This window comes from Electrophorus electricus, chromosome 7 (genome assembly GCF_013358815.1).
Source record: "Electrophorus electricus isolate fEleEle1 chromosome 7, fEleEle1.pri, whole genome shotgun sequence".
Classification (NCBI taxonomy): domain Eukaryota; kingdom Metazoa; phylum Chordata; class Actinopteri; order Gymnotiformes; family Gymnotidae; genus Electrophorus; species Electrophorus electricus.
This window is the reverse complement of record NC_049541.1, coordinates 21,563,846-21,582,010: the sequence shown is the minus strand read 5'-3', so window position 1 is coordinate 21,582,010 and position 18,165 is coordinate 21,563,846. Positions and strand designations below refer to the sequence as shown.

Here is an 18,165-nt window from a genome sequence, read left to right as displayed (position 1 = left end):
AACAGCAGCCAATGAATGCCGAGCCTCTGCCGCTGAATAATTCATGAGCCATGCTGTTGGCAGTGTGTCGGGGAGTGGTTCTGGGCCAGCACTCAGCCAAGTCTCAGCCAAGCAGATCCACAGCACCGGAACTTCGGGCCAGTCCAACACGGCTGCTTAGCCAGTGAAGTACGCGTGGCATCATTCAGTAAACTGGGGCAGGATCACTGGACCCAGTTCACCCAGTTCTGCTTCTCTGGTTCCAGTGCTCCTCTTATTCCAACTGCATCTCTAAAGAGCAAACTCAGACTCAGGGGGATTTCATTAAGAACTTCAAAAAACAAGGGCCTGAACTGCCCTGTAACACACACATGCACACACACACACACACACACACACACACACACACACACAAGCACATGCGCGCGCGCGCACACACACACACACACACACACACACACACACACACACACACACACACACACACACACACACACACAGGTCTCCTCTCCTTCTCTCTATCTCCATCCACACACACAAAAGCATCTATGCTAACCCTAATTCAGGATTTGAGGTTGTCTGACTGCTCAGGCAGGATGTTGATACATTTTGTGAGGTCAAAACCACCAAACGCTTCACCTCTTCAGCGTGACAGACGAATAAAATTTATAAGGATAAAACTTTTTTAATAGTGACCTTAAATCGACTGTCTACACAACACGGGCCTTTCTAACATGGCTTTCCGGTTCAATGCGCCCTCTAGTGGCCACTTCATAGTACTCCATAACCAGGGCCAATAGTCACCAAGCAGCACCTCAATGAAGGAATCCACGCTGCATGAAAGAGACACAAACCTGCCCTACATTCATGCTTATAAATAAAAAAGATCAGGATTTGTGTGCTCATATCTCCAAAAATGGTGACCTCAAGTTGTGTCCTCAAAAGTTAGAAGCTGACACATTCGAGCTTTACTGAGTCCCAGTGAGAGGATTGTGGAGGCCATGCCGTCTTCATCAGAGACAGCAGTGGTGATATATTAACACTCTTAGTGTGTGTGAGTGTGTGTGTGTGTGCATGCATGTGCACGGGTGTGTGTGTGCTCTTTTTGGAAAACATAAATCGCTCAAATCTTCACACATGTCTTCAAGATCAATAGTATGTAAGGGAGATGAAATCCATACTGAGGCTTGATCAAATGTTCAGTTCTGAGGACAAGAATCAGTTTAATGTTTGTTCCATTAGTTGGTAGAGGAGTTCATTGGTTCTGCACAGCTCTGTTTATACGCTACACAGATTACAAAGTTTATTTAAAAAAAAAAGACTGCAAAGTAGAAAACCTGCCTGATAACATATAGAATTATACAGCATCAGTTTTACATTTTACTACATTTGGAATGTTTTTCCCTTTTGTTTAGGTTTTTCGATTCTTCGTTACACCGTTGAGTAAAGAGGGTTCTGTCCCTCTGTTTTGGTTACGCTTTTAGATCCTGACAATACAGTACACAGAGCTCTGCGTTGTCCTGCCTAAACTCTCAGTTTCTCAGTCTTAAAGTTTAAAGAATGTATCATTTTAAATGCCAGCTTTATAGGAGGCCTCTGCCAGCTTCCAGCCAACAGCTGTGCCAGGGTGGGCAGGAAGTGGGGTAGGGGCCTCAGCTATGGCACACTCACCGGTCCTTATGGCGTGGTAGACGGGTGAGCTGTAGATCACTGGCCCGGGCGGCCCCCCGCTCACCGTGCAAAGGCTGATGTTGTACATGCGTCCAGGGTAAAGCCCACTGAGCAGACACCGGGTGGGGTTGGGGGTCGACTGGGACAGCATGTCCTGTGGCTGCCACTTCACCTGGAAGCTGTCGTAGTCTCCACGCACGGGGGCATGCCAGGTCACCTCCACCATGCCATCCTGGCCCACGTCTTTGAGCGACAGAGATGACGGCGGCTCAGGGACTGAACACAGACAGAGAGAGCTCCTTAAACCGGGCAGCCCTGGGGCAAAACCTCGGTGCGACACACATCAACAGTGGCGCGCACGAGGAAAGGACAGAAATGACTAATTCACAAAAGTTCAACAACGACCAGACTGATTGGTGAACATAACGCAAGACAGTGTCACATGTTCTTCAGCATTCATAACCACTGTGTGTTCTGTTGGTAATACAGACAGCAAAGGAGAAAGACTTTCCCATGATGTTTGCATGCTTTGTGCCTGGGTGTTCCTGTGTGAGACAGACCCGTGCGTCCCACAGCCGTGGCTGTGTTAGTCAGGTTCCCACTCCAGCTCAGCACGATGGCAGTGTACAGGCGGCCAGGCAGAAGGTTCTGGAAGACTGCATCAGTGCGCTCGGGCTCCAGCCTCTGCTGTGGCTGACCCGAAGCCTCCAGAGTCACCACATATCCCCCCAGGCTCCCGGGGGCACGCATCCACGTCAACCACAGGCTGCCCGAGTGACCCCGACTGTCAACCTTTAAGTCCTTGGCTGGGGCAGGAACTGAGAGAGAGAGAGAGCAAGAGAGAGAGAGAAAGAGAGAAAGAGAGAGAGAGAGGTGGTCTCAGGCCAACCCAATCCAGTACTCCAGATTAAGAAAAAAGTACTACAGCAGCTAATAACTACTACTAATAGTAGTACTAACTATTACTAATAACTACTAATAACACACTGTACAGTAATAATATTCTTCTTCCTGAGCACAAAGGTAGACTGACATCTATTTCAGCATCTATTTTTACATTCGATAATATTTGATTGCATATATACTCCTTGGACTCAAGTGCCTTGCCTTTTTTTGAGAGAAAACTAGTCATAATTCCAAACCTCTATTAAAAATCCCCCTCAGTCAATAATCTGAGTGCTTAGATTTCACTGATAGTGTCATGTCATTTTTCGAAACAAAGACGTGTGTCCTGTAGACAGATCAAACTTAAGAAGTAAGTGTGCTGTAAATGTGTGAACTATCGAAGGCTCTAGGGAAACATATCAAGAGTAATGACCCCATGCCTTTCATTTGCATGTAGATAGCGTGTACTGAGCTATGAAACTGAAAGCATGTTGCATGATTCTACAGTGCTAATGTGGGAAAGAGAGCAGACAGCCATAATGGTGACAGGTGACATCAGCTAACACAACTGTCAAATGCAATTAGGGGTTTGGAAATATGTATGAGCCGTTTTCATCTTTATGAGGGTTATGAGTATATTACTGTGCATACTGCAACAAACTACTATGTACAGCAATACATAACCTTGAACATATTAACCAAAAAACATTTTAGTTATTTTTAAAATTAATTTTGAATAAAAGTGTTTGTCTTTCACTGGGAATTGAACTCAGAAATTCCATGTTTTTCCATGATTGCACATCTCTGTGGGGGGAGAGTATGGTATGCTTGTACAGTGAACAAAGTCGACATGGGAACTGGCAAAATGCCACTCATTTATACTGGTAGTGCTGGTGGATGATCATTAGGGACTCTGGTAGTAGTTAATAACTCATTAGCTATTATTCTTATCTCTGGTAGTATCTGGTAACTCGTTAGAGATTATGTTTATCTCTGGTAGTAGCTGTTAACTCAGAGATTATTCTTATCTCTGGTGGTATCTGGTAATGCGTTAGGGATTATCCTTATCTCTGGTAGTATCTGGTAACTCGTTAGGGATTATTCTTATCTCTGGTAGTATCTGGTAACTCGTTAGGGATTATTCTCATCTCTGGTAGTATCTGGTAAATTGTTAGAGATTACTCTTATCTCTGGTAGTATCTGGTGAGTTGTTAGGGATTATTCTTATCTCTGGTAGTTTCTGGTAACTTGTTAGAGATTATTTTTTATCTCTGGTAGTATCTGGTGAGTCGTTACCGATACGTCTTCTCACCTGTGCGTGCCCACAGAGCCGAGTCACTGCTGAGCCCTCTACTCTTGCTAACCACCACCAGCTTGTAGAGCGTGCCAGGCAGCAGGTGGGGGAAACTACAGCCATGCTCTCTCGCTCCCACCCTCCTGTGGTCCTGCAGGGTCTCGTCTTCGCTGTACAGGTGCAGGTCATAGTGGTCCACCCAGCCATCGGACGCGTTCCAGCAGAAGGTGAGCTCACTGGTGCGCTGGGAAAGCACGTGCAGGCCTGTAACTGCAGCTGGGCCTGTGGAGACAGCAGAGGGTGCTGTTTCTCACCAACATGCACGTGTTGATGATGCCCTTGACCTGGGCTAGTGCCAGCGTGATATGGTTTATAGTGATATAGTGATCTATATAGTGGTCTTTAGTGGTCTATATGGTGGTCTATAGTGGTTTACGGTGGTCTATAGTGGTCTATATAGTGGTCTTCAGTGGTTTATATAGTTGATTAGAAGCAAATGAGTTACTCATTTGTAGGACAATGAGGAATACAATGTCTTTGATCATGTAGTGGGTTCCTCTCAGGCTGTGAAATAAAGAGGTAGTTCTCACGTGTCTGTCCCTTTGCTACGACGTTCCTGCTGTGTGTGGAGTTGCTGAGTGTTCTGACGTGCACACTATAGACCCTCCCGGGGGTGAGACCCTCAAACAGGTGGCGTGTGATGCCAGCAGGCTCTGTGACGCTGGCTACCACGGCCTCGGTCTCGTTCAGCAGCTGGACCTGGTACCCGTCCAGTACACCCCCCGCTGCCTCCCAGCTGGCTGTCAGACTGTGTGTAGTGCGCTCACTGTCCGCCTGAAGAGCTTTCACACTGGAGGGAACTGTGGAACACACACACACACACACACGATGCAAGACATGAACATGAAATGCATTTTGGCAATGTGCAGCCAGGGAACCTGGCTACAGAGTCGATCTCCTACACAGTTAATCTGACCTACAGGCTTAATCTGACCTTCAATCAATCTCCTACAGAGTTAATCTGACCTTCAGAGTTAATCTGACATTTAGAGTCAATCTCCTACAGAGTTAATCTGACCTACAGAGTTAATCTCCTACAGAGTCGATTTTCTACTGAGTTTCTACTGAGTCTAACAGACTTTGATACTACGTGAGAGTCTGGATTTGCCTATCAAATTGTAGCTAAATTGTAGCTAACAGTGCCTGGTATATATCTCACCTGGTGTATTATCTCACCTGGTATATTATCTCACCTGGTATATATATCCCACCTGGTGTATATCTCACCTGGTATATATCTCACCTGGTGTATTATATCACCTGGTATATATCTCACCTGTTCGCCCACTGGCTGTGCTGCTGTTGGTCAATTCTGCACTCACTGTCTGTACAGTGACTGTGTACAACTGACCAGGCACAAGAACCTCGAAGTCAGTCTGGTTCTCCATCTTGGGGAGGTGAAGTGTGCGCTGCACATGCGCGTTCTGCAGTAGAGAGACTATGTAGAAGTCCATGTCTCCAGCTCCAGGGCTCCACGTGGCCCTCAGAGTCCCACTGAAGTCACCAGGGATGAGCTGAAGCTTCTCCACCCGGCTGGGCACTGTAAGGGAGAAGAGAGGTGCGCCACTCAATGCCACTCAGTGCCACTCAATGCCACTCAATGCCACCCAATGCCACTCAATGCCACTCGATGCCAAATGCCACTCAATGCCACTCAGTGCCACTCAGTGCCACTCAATGCCACTCAATGCCACTCAGTGCCACTCAGTGCCACTCGATAACTGATGCTCTCTGGGCCATATGCCACCCTACTTGCTTCTCTTGCTTAAGTCTTCATCACACAACATTTACTTTGTTGCTTAGTGTATGAAACCCAAATAATGCAGTTTGCAGTTTATGTGTCTGGATATTTTCTAATGATAATTGCTATTACTGACATGGACTGATCCTAACCCTAATCCTAACCCTGCACACACTCCAGAGAACATGAGAGAAAATCCCTGGCCTTCTGTAATCTAGCTCCAGCAACAGCACAACTGAAACTATCGTGTACGTTGGCGTGTAAGTATCACCCTTACCAGTGTGGCCCTCGATGACCCGGACCTGCAAGTATGCCCCGCTGACCGTGGACACCACTATTCTGTAGAGGTAGCCAGGCTCCAGAGGGGAGAAGCGATGCTCGCGTGTTGTGCTGTTCAGTCGTTGCGCTGAGAAAACTCGCGTGTCGTTGAAGAGGATCTGCACCTCGTAGTGATCCACGTCACCCAGCGTGGCTTCCCAAGTCACGCGCAGGTACGTGGTTCCACTCTCGGCAAGAGTCAGTGCCCCCACTGCTGCTGGTACTGCACGACAGAGCACCGACATTAGGAAGCGTGTTGGGCAGGCCTACAATGAAAATAAGTCTTGCCTCTCAGCTATTTTATGACTGTGCTATGATTTAGAAATGTTTTATATGACTGTACTATGTTTTATAAATGGTAACCTTAAAATTAAACATGACCATGCAAGCTTCTTATATATGATATTATGTATATTCCTGCCAATAGTTTTTAACAGGGCTTCTGAAATTAATTAGTGCCATCTTGTGTTCAGTCATGACAAGTTGTTCATATTAAAATCCACAAGCTGGCACTGTTACTCAGTTATAACAGCATATAACAGAGTATATAACAGAAAGTGAACATGAGAGACTCGTTGTAAGTTATAGTATTATTGTAACTAGATAGATAGATAGATAGATAGATAGATAGATAGATAGATAGATAGATAGATAGATAGATAGATAGATAGATAGATAGATAGATAGATAGATAGATAGATAGATAGATAGATAGATAGATAGATAGATAGATAAACTTTATATGAGAATGGAGAACACGATATGAGAGCGGAGAACACGATAAAAGACCCACATGTTCGTCCCTCGGTGGAAACTCTGGACTCGTACTCTCCACTGCAGGTGCTGACGGTGACCGTGTAAAGACGACCAGGTACCAGACCACCGAACACGCAGTCATTCCGACCCCTGTTCACCGTCTGGTTCTGCACGAGCTCGTCTTTGTGCCAGATCGCGACGCTGTAATGGTCGTAGTCTCCAGCCGCGTGGTTCCAGTAGACCTTTAGAGTGCGCTCCTGGGCTAAATGGGTGGCATTGGGGTTCTGGACTGCAGAGGGTTCTGTGTGCAAGAACGACGTTGACGGAACTTACAACCCCTTAAAAACGACACGAATTTGTTCAACGAGTTGGCTGTTCTAATCTGCTCTGTTCTGTGTTTGTCTGATTCTTCTTTTTCATCACGATCTGTGCTCAGTTTAACGAGTCCGCCTGCACTAATGCACTCAAACGCTGCTCACGCCACGCAGGGGCAGTTCTTGGCTCCTGGATAATTGTGCCTGTGTGGAGATCAGCGTTGACTCACGTGTCCTTGCTTGGACCTCTGTGGCATTTCTATAACCCCCACTGGACGAGCTGACGGAGATGCTGTACAGTCGGCCCGGCACGAGGCTGCTGAATTCCGAGCCAACCTTGGTCACGGTGAGCGTGTGTAAAGTCCAGCTGCGGTCTTTGAGGATGACCTGGTAATTGTCCACGTCTCCCACTGCTGCTGTCCACGACACGTTAAGAAAGTCCGAGCGTCCGTGGTTACTGACCGTTACCGTGGCAACGGCGGCAGGCACTAGAAGACAAGAGGGGGAAAGTTTATGCATTTAAATTTTATGAATATATATATTATGCATGTTTGGCACAGGAAAAGAGTTCCTTCATTCGCTGTGCAGGCAAAGTGCTTCTGAAATCATTTATATACAAGATATCAGACTATTTATGATTTATTATTATCTAAAAAAAGAAGAGATTTTAGCTGCACATTCAGCCCAAAATTTCACTAGTATTTGATTCAATATTCAATGCATATTTGACTGAATATTCAATATATATTTGACTGAATATTCAGTATAAATTAAACATATACATAGTACTCTGGGTTCACTATACCATAATGTTCCTTCACTGGACAGTTTCTATATTTATTGCATGTCAATCTGTTTTGTCGGTTTAGTTTAGTGTCACCAGAGACTGAATAGTGGCGCTCTGGGTCTTCAGCGGGTGTATTCCCCATGCAGGGTGAAAGTGGGACTGGTCGCCAGCCTTGTTTGGGTTGTCTTTCTGGACTTCATTAAGACTGGAGGTCTGCAGCTGAAAATAGCCTCTTTGTTCTATGGGAAAACCATTGAGTCCAGCCAGGAAGACTTTGATAAAGTCTTTGGCTTTTTTTTTCCTCTCCAGAACTTCCTGAAATTCCTGAGATTCCCATTCGTATTTGAAAGAGGCATATTGTTTTGCAGAGATTTTATCATATGTTTAATTTCTCAGGACAATGGCTGAAAATCTTTTGTTGTTATAAGAGCAGATACATAACCTAACTTCAACTTTACACATTAAACTAATCTACAGAAATAATTTCTTCATTATTTCTGATTTTCTGATATCTTATTTTCATTTCAGTGCCATTTGTAGATCAGCAGATAAGTTCCAAAAACATATATATTTTACATTGGGAATGCAAGCACTCAAAATGGCAGGTCAATAGGTCAGAGTGTCATGACCTCGGTTCCATCATTCGGTTCTGAGCACGGGGCTCTTACAATGTCTGAAGGTCAGTCAGGACACTGAAGCTGAAAGGTGTCAGGGGGCCCCAGCACTTCCTGTCTCTGCTCACTGACTTTACTTTCAAATATGACAAACTGACGAAAACATTTTTTAGCCCATCCAGCTTTTTTCAGTGTTGAATAATCTATAAAAATCTTTAAAGATCAAAGTAGCTTTTAAATGACAATGACTTTAGAAAACACTTTGGATAACCCCCAGATACTTCCTGCGTACCCCCTTTATAACCCCTGGATACACCTGGATACCCCTGGATACTCTCTGGATACCCCTGGCTCCTAACAGTGCTACGCTGTTGTGCGATCAGTAGTTACCTGTGTGGCACTCGGCCACAGCCTGCTTGGAGACCTGTTCCCCGCTGACTGTGATTCCCAGCAGCCTGTATGAAGCTCCTGCCCTCAGACCCGGAAGGTGGACTGAGGTGCTGTTAGCCGGGACACTGGTGTTGTAAACGGCCTTGTTATTGTACAGCAGCAGCACCTGATAGTAGTCTAGATCTCCTGGAGGCTTTTCCCAGCTGGCTTGGAGAGAGTCAGTGGTGTGCATATTGTCTAGCTTGAGGCGTGTCACTTCCTGGGGCACTGCGGACAGATAGCTCAGTTATAGCTCGCAGGGATTGACACTGTAGTCTCTTTAGTTGCTCTGTTTTAGGTCAGATCTACATAGCACTCATAACACGGTCTTACGTGTCCTCCCTTCCACCGTAGCAGATCTCCTGAGGTCCCCACTGGTGGTCGTCACAGCGATGTTGTACAGTCGCCCAGGCGTGAGTACGTTAAAAGTGCACTCCCTCATCTGCCTTTCTAACGTACGAGTCTGAATAGCAGTGGAACCATTGGCGTTGAAAAGTTCGACGATATAGCCGTCACGAGACCAAGACCCTGGGCTGTGCTCCCAAAGTGCGCTGAGGGTGGTCTCATCCGCGTGATGGATGTGGAGGTGGGACACAGGGGGTGGATCTGACAGAGAAGAAGATGACAGTCCACCAATCAGACGAAGACTATGTGGCATTTTAGGACTGCCAAACACGTGAAAGCAGGTTTATTACCTAGGCTACTGAATTGCAATATAAAGGATTTTAAAAAATTATAATAAACAATAATTTACTTATTTCTATGTTTATGCAAAAAACATTTATTTTTGTCCATTCAAACACAGGCATTTGAACTAAATGATCTCCGTTTTTTATGCATGTTTGACTCTGTTACTAGTTAGAGTGATAAGCTTGGTCACCTGTCCCCCCGTGGCAGTAGGCCGTACTGGACAGGCCCCTGCTCTCTACGCTGACCGCCGCTTTGTACGTCCTTCCTGGCTGTACGCTTACTCCAGCAAAGCTGAACTCTGTCGTCTGCTTCCGTGCAGTCTCGTTAACCAGCGTCTCGCTGCCATTAAAGAGCATCACACGGTACTGCTCCCACTCTCCTGCAGGGGGTGCCCAGCTGATCTTCAGTGGACCTTGCTCAGTCAGGCTCTTCATTGTTAGCTGGGAGACCTTCTCTGGGGCTGCCAGTGACATACAGGGAAACAGCAACTGATGCCAGACAATCAGGAAAACAACACACACAAAAACCATATGAAGCGTTTGAACAAGGACGGTGACGTAAAGGAGTGGTAGTAGTCACAACTGTTCTACGCGGACTCTTCCAACTCTGCCCTGTTTTGATTTAGATTTTTTCATGGTGGGATCACATTGTTTTGGTCCTTGTGTAGCATTTTGCTGCTGACGTTTTGTTGGTTTTCAGAGTAAGCAGAACATGGGTGGAGTTTCCTCCAAGTCTCTCACACCACCTTGCCCTCATCTTGCTGCTGTGGGAGAACTTCCACAGAAAACCACACGTTGTCAAGGCCAAGGTGAAACATGTCTCTTTACATAGCCAACAGAAGTCTGTGAATTACACCTCAACGCCCTGACGTTTTCACAGCTCATGCAGCAGGATGTCAGACCACAACGGTGTCTTGTGTCACAGAGCACTGTGTTTCACTATTAGAAGGGTTTGGCTTAGTCTGGACTAGGTCTGGAAGCTAGCCCAATGAGCTCCAGCATTACTCACCAGTGCTGCCGGTCACATTCAGCTGATTGGTCAGATCCCCACTCCTGGTGAAGATCGACACGTGGTAGGCATGGCCGGGACTCAGGTGGTCAAACAGAGTTTCTCTGCCTTGTGGGGACAGCATTCTCTGCTGTAGAGATGGACCGGGACCTTGAAGCTGGACCAGGTAGCCGTCCACATCTCCACGGGCTTGATCCCAGGAGACCTTAAGACCGGTCCCAGGTCCACTGTTCTCCAGGAGTGCGTTCGAGACCCTGGCAGGAACTGCAGAGACAACAGACCGATTGGGTGAGCGGAATTTCATAATTAAGAGGTTTATCTTACAGCTGCTCTTCTGTGCTTGATTCATTTCGCACTGTGGTGGTGGTTAACATGGTGCTTGTTATCACTGAGTTGTACAGAAGACTACTCTGTGCTGTGCTAATTTTCCCCAATTTTTGGTTATCTTTTCAGTGTTTCAGTGTACTATGGAGTCAAGAGCACTTTACCACTTTATCACGGTGTTCTGTGTTAGGGGTCATAAACTCTTGATAGATGCATCTTTTGAGTGAGGTGCTGTAACTATGGCGATGCCTGAACTCTTGCAGTGTGTTCAGAAACGAGAGGAACTGTAGCTGGTGAAATGCTCGAAAGCTGATGTTTTTGTGGGTGGGGCCAGGGTCATGGCTTAAGAAGCCAGAGCATTTGAAAGAGTATGAAGGTGTAATTGACTCAGTAAAGTGGTGTCACAGCCTAGGGGTATGAAGGGTAAGCTTCCTCTCTACACCACAGGAAAGAGAGAGAGTGGGGCATTCACTCAGGTGCCTGGAATATCGTGGAAAAAGGTCACACAAACATGTGTGCGTGCGCACACACACATACACACACACACACACACACACACACACACACACACACACACACACACACACACACACACACACACACACACACACACACACACATGGGAAAGAATGAAGGAAGCAAACAGAAAAATTCCTCTTCTATTCTGCATAAAGCCATGAGGTTGTCTATCTCCAGACTCAGGTTAAGCACGTTTCTTTACTTTTTTAGGCCCGTGGAGGTACTTAGCAGCCGAGATTTGGCGCCAAGCTTCACAGGGGCTGTGAAGGAGCTCTACCTGTCTGTGCTTGAATGGAGACAGAGTTATGCAGCCCTGCTGACTCTGTGATGACACTGATGTTGTACAGACGTCCAGGGATCAGGCCGTCCAACGCATATGAGGTCGTGGCATTGTCTACAGTGGCGTTCCAGGTGGATCCTGGATTCTTGCTCTCTCTGAGAAGGATTCGAAACTGCTCTTGTATGCCCTTGCCAGGTTTCCAGGAAAGACTGAGGGTTTCCATGTTTCTCATCACCTGAACATCCTGCACGGGTGAGGGTCCTGTGTTAGGCAAACAGGTACACATAGTAGCAGCCATGCGTTAACATCAACAAATGTTCTTGGCTAGTTAATGCAGAACCACTCCAAAAGCATTGCTTTGATATAACATAATGTTAATTAATTTAACATTAATCCAACTCCATCCAACTCAACCAAGTCCGTTGGTGGTTTGGTTCGCACACTGTGGTTAACCTTCAGTCTTATTTTACCATAGTGGAAAAATTCTAGCCAATGACAGCTCTGTTACAACAGTGGAGGAAAGTGAGGAAAGGAGAGTGCACGTGTGTGAGAGAGAGCACACCAGGGCAGAGAGCACACGTGTGAGAGAGAGAGAGAGAGAGAGAGAGAGAGAGAGAGAGAGAGAGAGCACACCAGGGCAGAGAGCACACGTGTGAGAGAGAGAGAGCACACCGAGGCAGAGAGCACGCGTGTGTGTGAGAGAGAGCACGCGTGTGAGAGAGAGAGAGCACACCAGGGTAGAGAGCACGTGTGCGTGTGAGAGAGCGCACGCGTGTGTGAGAAAGAGAGCACACCAAGGCAGAAAGCACGCGTGTGTGTGAGAGAGAGCACGCGTGTGAGAGAGAGAGAGCACACCAGGGTAGAGAGCACGCGTGTGTGTGAGAGAGAGCACGCGTGTGTGAGAAAGAGAGCACACCAAGGCAGAAAGCACGCGTGTGTGTGAGAGAGAGCACACCAGGGCAGAGAGCATGCGTGTGGGAGAGAGAGCATACCAGGGTAGAGAACACGCATGTGTGTGAGAGAGAGCACGCGTGTGAGAAAGAGAGAGCACACCAGGGCAGAGAGCACGCGTGTGTGAGAGAGAGAGAGCACACCAGGGCAGAGAGCACGCGTGTGAGAAAGAGAGAGCACACCAGGGCAGAGAGCACGCGTGTGAGAGAGAGGGAGCACACCAGGGCAGAGAGCACATGTGTGATGGGGGAACCCGATAAGATTGTTCTGTTTTGTGTAAAGAATGTCAGCACTGGCTGGGTGCTGTGGGGCCTGTCGAGAAGCCATTGTGAGAACGCGAGAGAGGGAAGGAGGCCCTTTCTTGATAAAGGGCAGGTCCAGGGCACAGGAACCACTGATGTGCTAGAACTCCTCCAACTCTCCCTCCCTGGCGTCTCAAATACAAACTGGATGAGTTATTGTAACGTTGCTACTAGGCTGTGACTTTTACAGAGCTAAAGGTGCCTGTTAGTGCTGAAAGCAAAGGGACTTTTTGACATGTAGCTGTGAAGTGACATAAAGTGACGTGACACGAAGTGAAGTGCCATGACGTGATCTCACTTCTGTTCATATGTGCTAAGACTCGTCTTTCTAATTTCTAACACTGATATTTTAATTGGATTTCAATATCATATTATTTCTTATCAGATTGAGTCAAACAATTAATGGGCATTTAATAAATGCTTTGGGAAGTGCAACTGTTGTGTACACTGGGCCTCAAAACCTTTGTCTTGGAGACTTCTGGCTATACTTCTGCAGTAGTAGAGTTTACTGCATAAACTACCATGCAGTTTACATTGGTAAAGCCTACAGTGTAAACTACAGTGGAGTTTACAGTGGTAGAGTCTGCAATGGTCAAGTCTTCAGTGTAAACTACAGTGGAGTGTGCAGCGGTAGAGTGCGCAGTGTAAACTACTGTGAAGTTTACAGTGCTACAGTGTGTAGTGTAAACTACTGTGAGGTTTACAGTTCTACAGTGTGCAGTGTAAACTACTGTGGAGTGTACAGTGGTAGAGTGTGCAGACTATGTAAACGGCACTGGTAGGGAGGTATTTTTAGAGTCTGGGAGTGGCCCACTGATATGCGATTATCAGTGAGGTCCAGGTGAAAGAATAAGGGAGCATGCTGTGAGGGTCAGGAGCCAAGCAAACCTCCAATCAAAACAGAGCACAAGCCACCTAATAGCACACCACCACCACCCCCCCACCCCACCCCACAACTCATTTCCTTCAGGACAAAAGAACAATAGGGTGGGAAAGGGCAGGGAGGGGGACCAACAGTCTGGAAATACTCAGACTTCTGTTTTGGAGCCAATCCAAATACACACACACACACACACGCGCGCGCGCACACACACGCGCACACACACACACACGCGCGCACACACACGCACACACAGACACGCACGCACATACAGGCATGCACACATGCACACACACACACATGCACACACACACGCATGCACATACATGCACACACGCACGCACGCGCACATACACATGCGCGCGCACACACACACACACATACATACACAAACACACACACGCGCACACATACATACACACACACACACATGCACGCGCACACACGCACACGCACGCACACACACACACGCACAAACAGGCACGCACGCGCACACGCCTGCACACACGCATGCACACACATACGCACGCACGCACATACACGCACGCACATACACACACACACACACACACACACACACACATTAAGACTCATACATACCTCATATACATCTCTTGAAATGTCGAGATAAGTATGGGCTCATGCACAATAATACAAAGATTTGTGATGACAGTGATAATACAGTGATCTTGCAGTCTTCAAACATGGACTGAAGACCCATCTATTTGTAGAGTATTTAAATGACCCCTGACCCTTCTCTTATGTCAACTATCTCTAGTACTTATTGTTTATTGTTTATTGCACTTATTGTTGTCTGTTATAGAGCTTATATGTGTTTTGTACTTCTAGTCATCAGCATTGATCCCTGTATTCTACAGTATTCTAGTTCATTGGTATATTGGACTCTAAGCTACTGTACTGTACTAGGATGTATTCTATGAGTAAATGACAAAGTACTTTCTAAGTCACTCTGGATAAGAGCGTCTGCTAAATGCTGTAAATGTAACTACTTGGCTTCCAGTAGCTGCACGCATCAGATTTAAAACCTTGATGCTTGCCTACAAAGCCGAGCCGTACCTCGAGTACTTCGAACCTCGGCTTGAAATACCTTGCTTCAGGTCTCATAGAAGACAAGCATCAAGACTATTTCCTGTCCTGGCTCCAAGATGGTGGAATGAACTCCCACTTGCTGTCTGGACAGCAGAGTCCCTTGCAGTCTTCAAACACAGACTGAAGACCCATCTATTTGTGGAACATATAAATGACAACTGACCCTGCTCCCATATTGACTAACCAAATTAATACTTATTGTAGGGTATTGATTATTACACTGATGTTGTTTAAAAAACTCTAGTACTTATTGTTTATTGCAGAGTGTTGTCTGAGAGAGAGATTATATGTATTTTGTACTTCTAGGGATCAGCATTCATCCCTGTATTTCTGCAGTATTCTAGTTCATTGGTATGTTGCACTCTAACCTACTGTGCTGTACTAGGATGTATTCTATGAGGAAATGACAAAGCACTTTTGTAAGTCGCTCTGGATAAGAGCGTCTGCTAAATCCCACAAATGTAAAGGTAAATGTTAATCTTTTTAGTTTTTGTCTATTGAGAAAATAATTAGAAACATACAAAACAATAAAAAAAAGCAACATCTAAAATTCAGACTAACAGCCATAATCATAATATTTCAATTTTAAAATTTGTTCAATAATTAGATAATTACAAACTTTTCACCTAATTAAACTATCTATAAAGAACCATTAAATTCTCATTAAACTCAACTTTCTCTAAATCTTCACATTCTCAGTATGAATCCAAATCCATTGCTGCCCATAAAAACTATACTGCCAAAGTGTCTTGTGGAAATTATTGGACACTATAAATGGTGGGACTACGGAAACAAACACCTCGTTTAACAGCATTTGAATGTGAAAACATCACTGAATCTTTCTCCACAAGTTTCAAACTTTTGGTCTGGCAGACACTTGATAGTATATTAGACAACTTCAGTATCAGCTATGATGGAAGAGGGCAAAGTCATCCCCAGGTGGAAAACTGGGTAGTATTTTTGGTATTCAGATGATACTTTCATCCAAAGCAACTTACAATTCTGACTGAACATAACTTGAGTAACTGAGGGTTAAGGGTCTTGCTCAGGGGCCCAACAGTGGCAACTTGGCAGTGGTGGGACTTGAACTGGCAACCTTCTGATCACTAGTCCAGTACCTTAAGCACTCAGCATTACTTGAGAAGTGAGTTTGAGTCTTCACCACTGAGACATCACCAATGTGCTAACCTTCCAGGCCTTTTCTTACATTAAATTATTAGTACCCACAAATGTCTAGAGCGCTAAACACTACACACTTAGCGGTCTTTTTTACTAAACACTTCACACCTAGCGGTCTTTTTCACTAAACACCACATCTAGTAGTTTTTTTTTCACTAAACATTATACATATAGCAGTCTTTTTTTACTAAATACTACACATCTAGCAGTCTTTTTTTAGTAAGCACTTCACACCTAGCAGTCTTTTTCACTAAACACTTCACACCTAGCAGTCTTTTTTCACTAAACGCTACACATTTAGCAGAGTCTCAATGGAAAATAACAAGCTTCAGTATGCGCATAAAAGTCCCCCCCAGCGAACATCGTAGCTTTAAGGTGAACTCCTCAGACTGAAACAGACTTACTGGTAGGCAGCGAGAAGTTTTGCTGCTCTCCATCTGTCTTTGACATCACGTCCAAGTGGTACAAGGTTCCAGCGTCTAAATTTCTAATTTTGCATGTGACTTCTTGTCCACTTTCCGGGTCCTGATGACAGTCTGCTGCCTCGTCAGGTCTGTCCCTGACAGCTACTCTGAACTGACATGCTGCATCGGAGATGTTCAGTGTAAGTTCTACAGAATCTGGTGTGGATGTAGCCCTGCTAACGCTGACGTTACACAGCTGATCGTCTGCGAATGCTGCACTCTGAAAGAGATGGAGAGGGTAGCTAAAATCACAGAGTTGATCTTTCTTTGTTTATAAATGAATTGTTAAAAATCAGGTGTGGTGTCTCTAATGTGAGTCAGATGCAGAGCACCACAACCACTACAGTACGCACAAAAGTTCCAATAGTCTTGAACTCTAATGTTCAAAATACTTACCAAAATTCCACATGCTACCAAAACGGCTACAGAAACAGCTTTATTGTTCAGCATTTTGATTGCTAGATTAGATTATCTTGGTTAATAAATAGAAATTCAGTTTAAAGAGACACTTGAAAACATAATCCAAGAGTTCCAGAGATGCGTGGAAATGTAGGCTCCCCATGCGGTGGATATGGTCACCTTGGAATAATTTTCCCAGAACTCCTATGAAAGGGAGAGGGTTCGATCCGTGCGGGCCTCCTTGGGAGCCTGTAACTGGCTCTCTCACGCTCATCGGCCAGCAGCAGCCAGAGCTGCGTGCAAGCAGACTCTGTTCGGCCTCTAACGGATATCCTCAATCAGGGAGGCTTAAGTTCAGATCCATGTGGTCAAGTACAGCGGAGGTGTGAGACAGCAGAGGTATGAGACTCTCTGAGGGCAAGACGCTTTCTTCTAAAAGTCCCTCAGCTTCCTGCCCGACTGGACGATGATTGTGCTGTTTTAACAGAAACGCTGGACCAGGACTTCTCCCCTGTTGCTATGAAGCTACCGCAGAAACAGAACTTTCCCTGCTCCCTGGACTGAAGGTCACACGCTGCTTTGTTGTCTGTGGGATCTGTGCATGACCCCCCTTTTCCTTCCTGTATCCCCACAGAGCAGCCACTCAGTTAAAGCTACACACACTTTTCAAACCGCTTTGTTTAAAGATGTCTTCGTGTTATGCCCTGTCAGTTCCTTTATGATAAGGCTTAAGAGTTCACAGCTCTTCACTCGAATGCTTGTATAGAATCATAACATACATTAAGAACATTATTTTTCGTTACGCTGCACATGTAAACAGGCAGAACTAAGTATAATTCCCTATCCTAAAATCAAATATTGCACACATTGTTTCTGGGTTCAGTCCTGTGGTCAAATGGAAGCTAAACTAAGAGGGAATTTCTACAGGAGCAGACAGAACCTTTTCAAATGGAGAAAAATAAGTCAGACCTGAATATTTTGGTGACTTTTATCAGTGCAATGACCCAGCTCCTGACTCGGGGTATTTTTTTTACCATGGGAAAAATGTTAATAGACTCATTTAAATAGGTTCTAATATTTAAGTATTAAATATTTATTTAAATATTTAAATATGTTCTAAATTATTTGGGTACAGATTTCACTCAAATGCTGTACTTTCGGTTTTTCTATATTTATCCATTTTGAGTATTCTGCCTGAGTGAAAATGTGGG

The 18,165-nt window shown here is 45.4% G+C and overlaps 1 protein-coding gene across 1 annotated transcript in view; it reads right to left on the bottom strand.

The window, feature by feature from the left end:
* ptprb (protein tyrosine phosphatase receptor type b) overlaps positions 1 to 17,593 on the bottom strand; it is a 36,691-nt gene extending 19,098 nt beyond the window's left edge. Inside the window, exons 1-15 of the mRNA XM_027007498.2 lie at positions 16,952 to 17,593; positions 16,496 to 16,775; positions 11,667 to 11,930; positions 10,547 to 10,810; positions 9,729 to 9,998; positions 9,182 to 9,454; positions 8,810 to 9,076; positions 7,249 to 7,506; positions 6,742 to 7,005; positions 5,908 to 6,171; positions 5,166 to 5,429; positions 4,420 to 4,689; positions 3,848 to 4,111; positions 2,211 to 2,468; positions 1,651 to 1,926 (exon numbers count right to left, since the gene is read on the bottom strand). Coding sequence (XP_026863299.2) covers positions 1,651 to 1,926; positions 2,211 to 2,468; positions 3,848 to 4,111; positions 4,420 to 4,689; positions 5,166 to 5,429; positions 5,908 to 6,171; positions 6,742 to 7,005; positions 7,249 to 7,506; positions 8,810 to 9,076; positions 9,182 to 9,454; positions 9,729 to 9,998; positions 10,547 to 10,810; positions 11,667 to 11,930; positions 16,496 to 16,775; positions 16,952 to 17,005 — 3,790 coding nt within the window. The 5' untranslated portion in view covers positions 17,006 to 17,593. The remainder of the gene's footprint in view (positions 1 to 1,650; positions 1,927 to 2,210; positions 2,469 to 3,847; positions 4,112 to 4,419; positions 4,690 to 5,165; positions 5,430 to 5,907; positions 6,172 to 6,741; positions 7,006 to 7,248; positions 7,507 to 8,809; positions 9,077 to 9,181; positions 9,455 to 9,728; positions 9,999 to 10,546; positions 10,811 to 11,666; positions 11,931 to 16,495; positions 16,776 to 16,951) is intronic.
* Between the last annotated feature and the right edge of the window lie 572 nt (positions 17,594 to 18,165).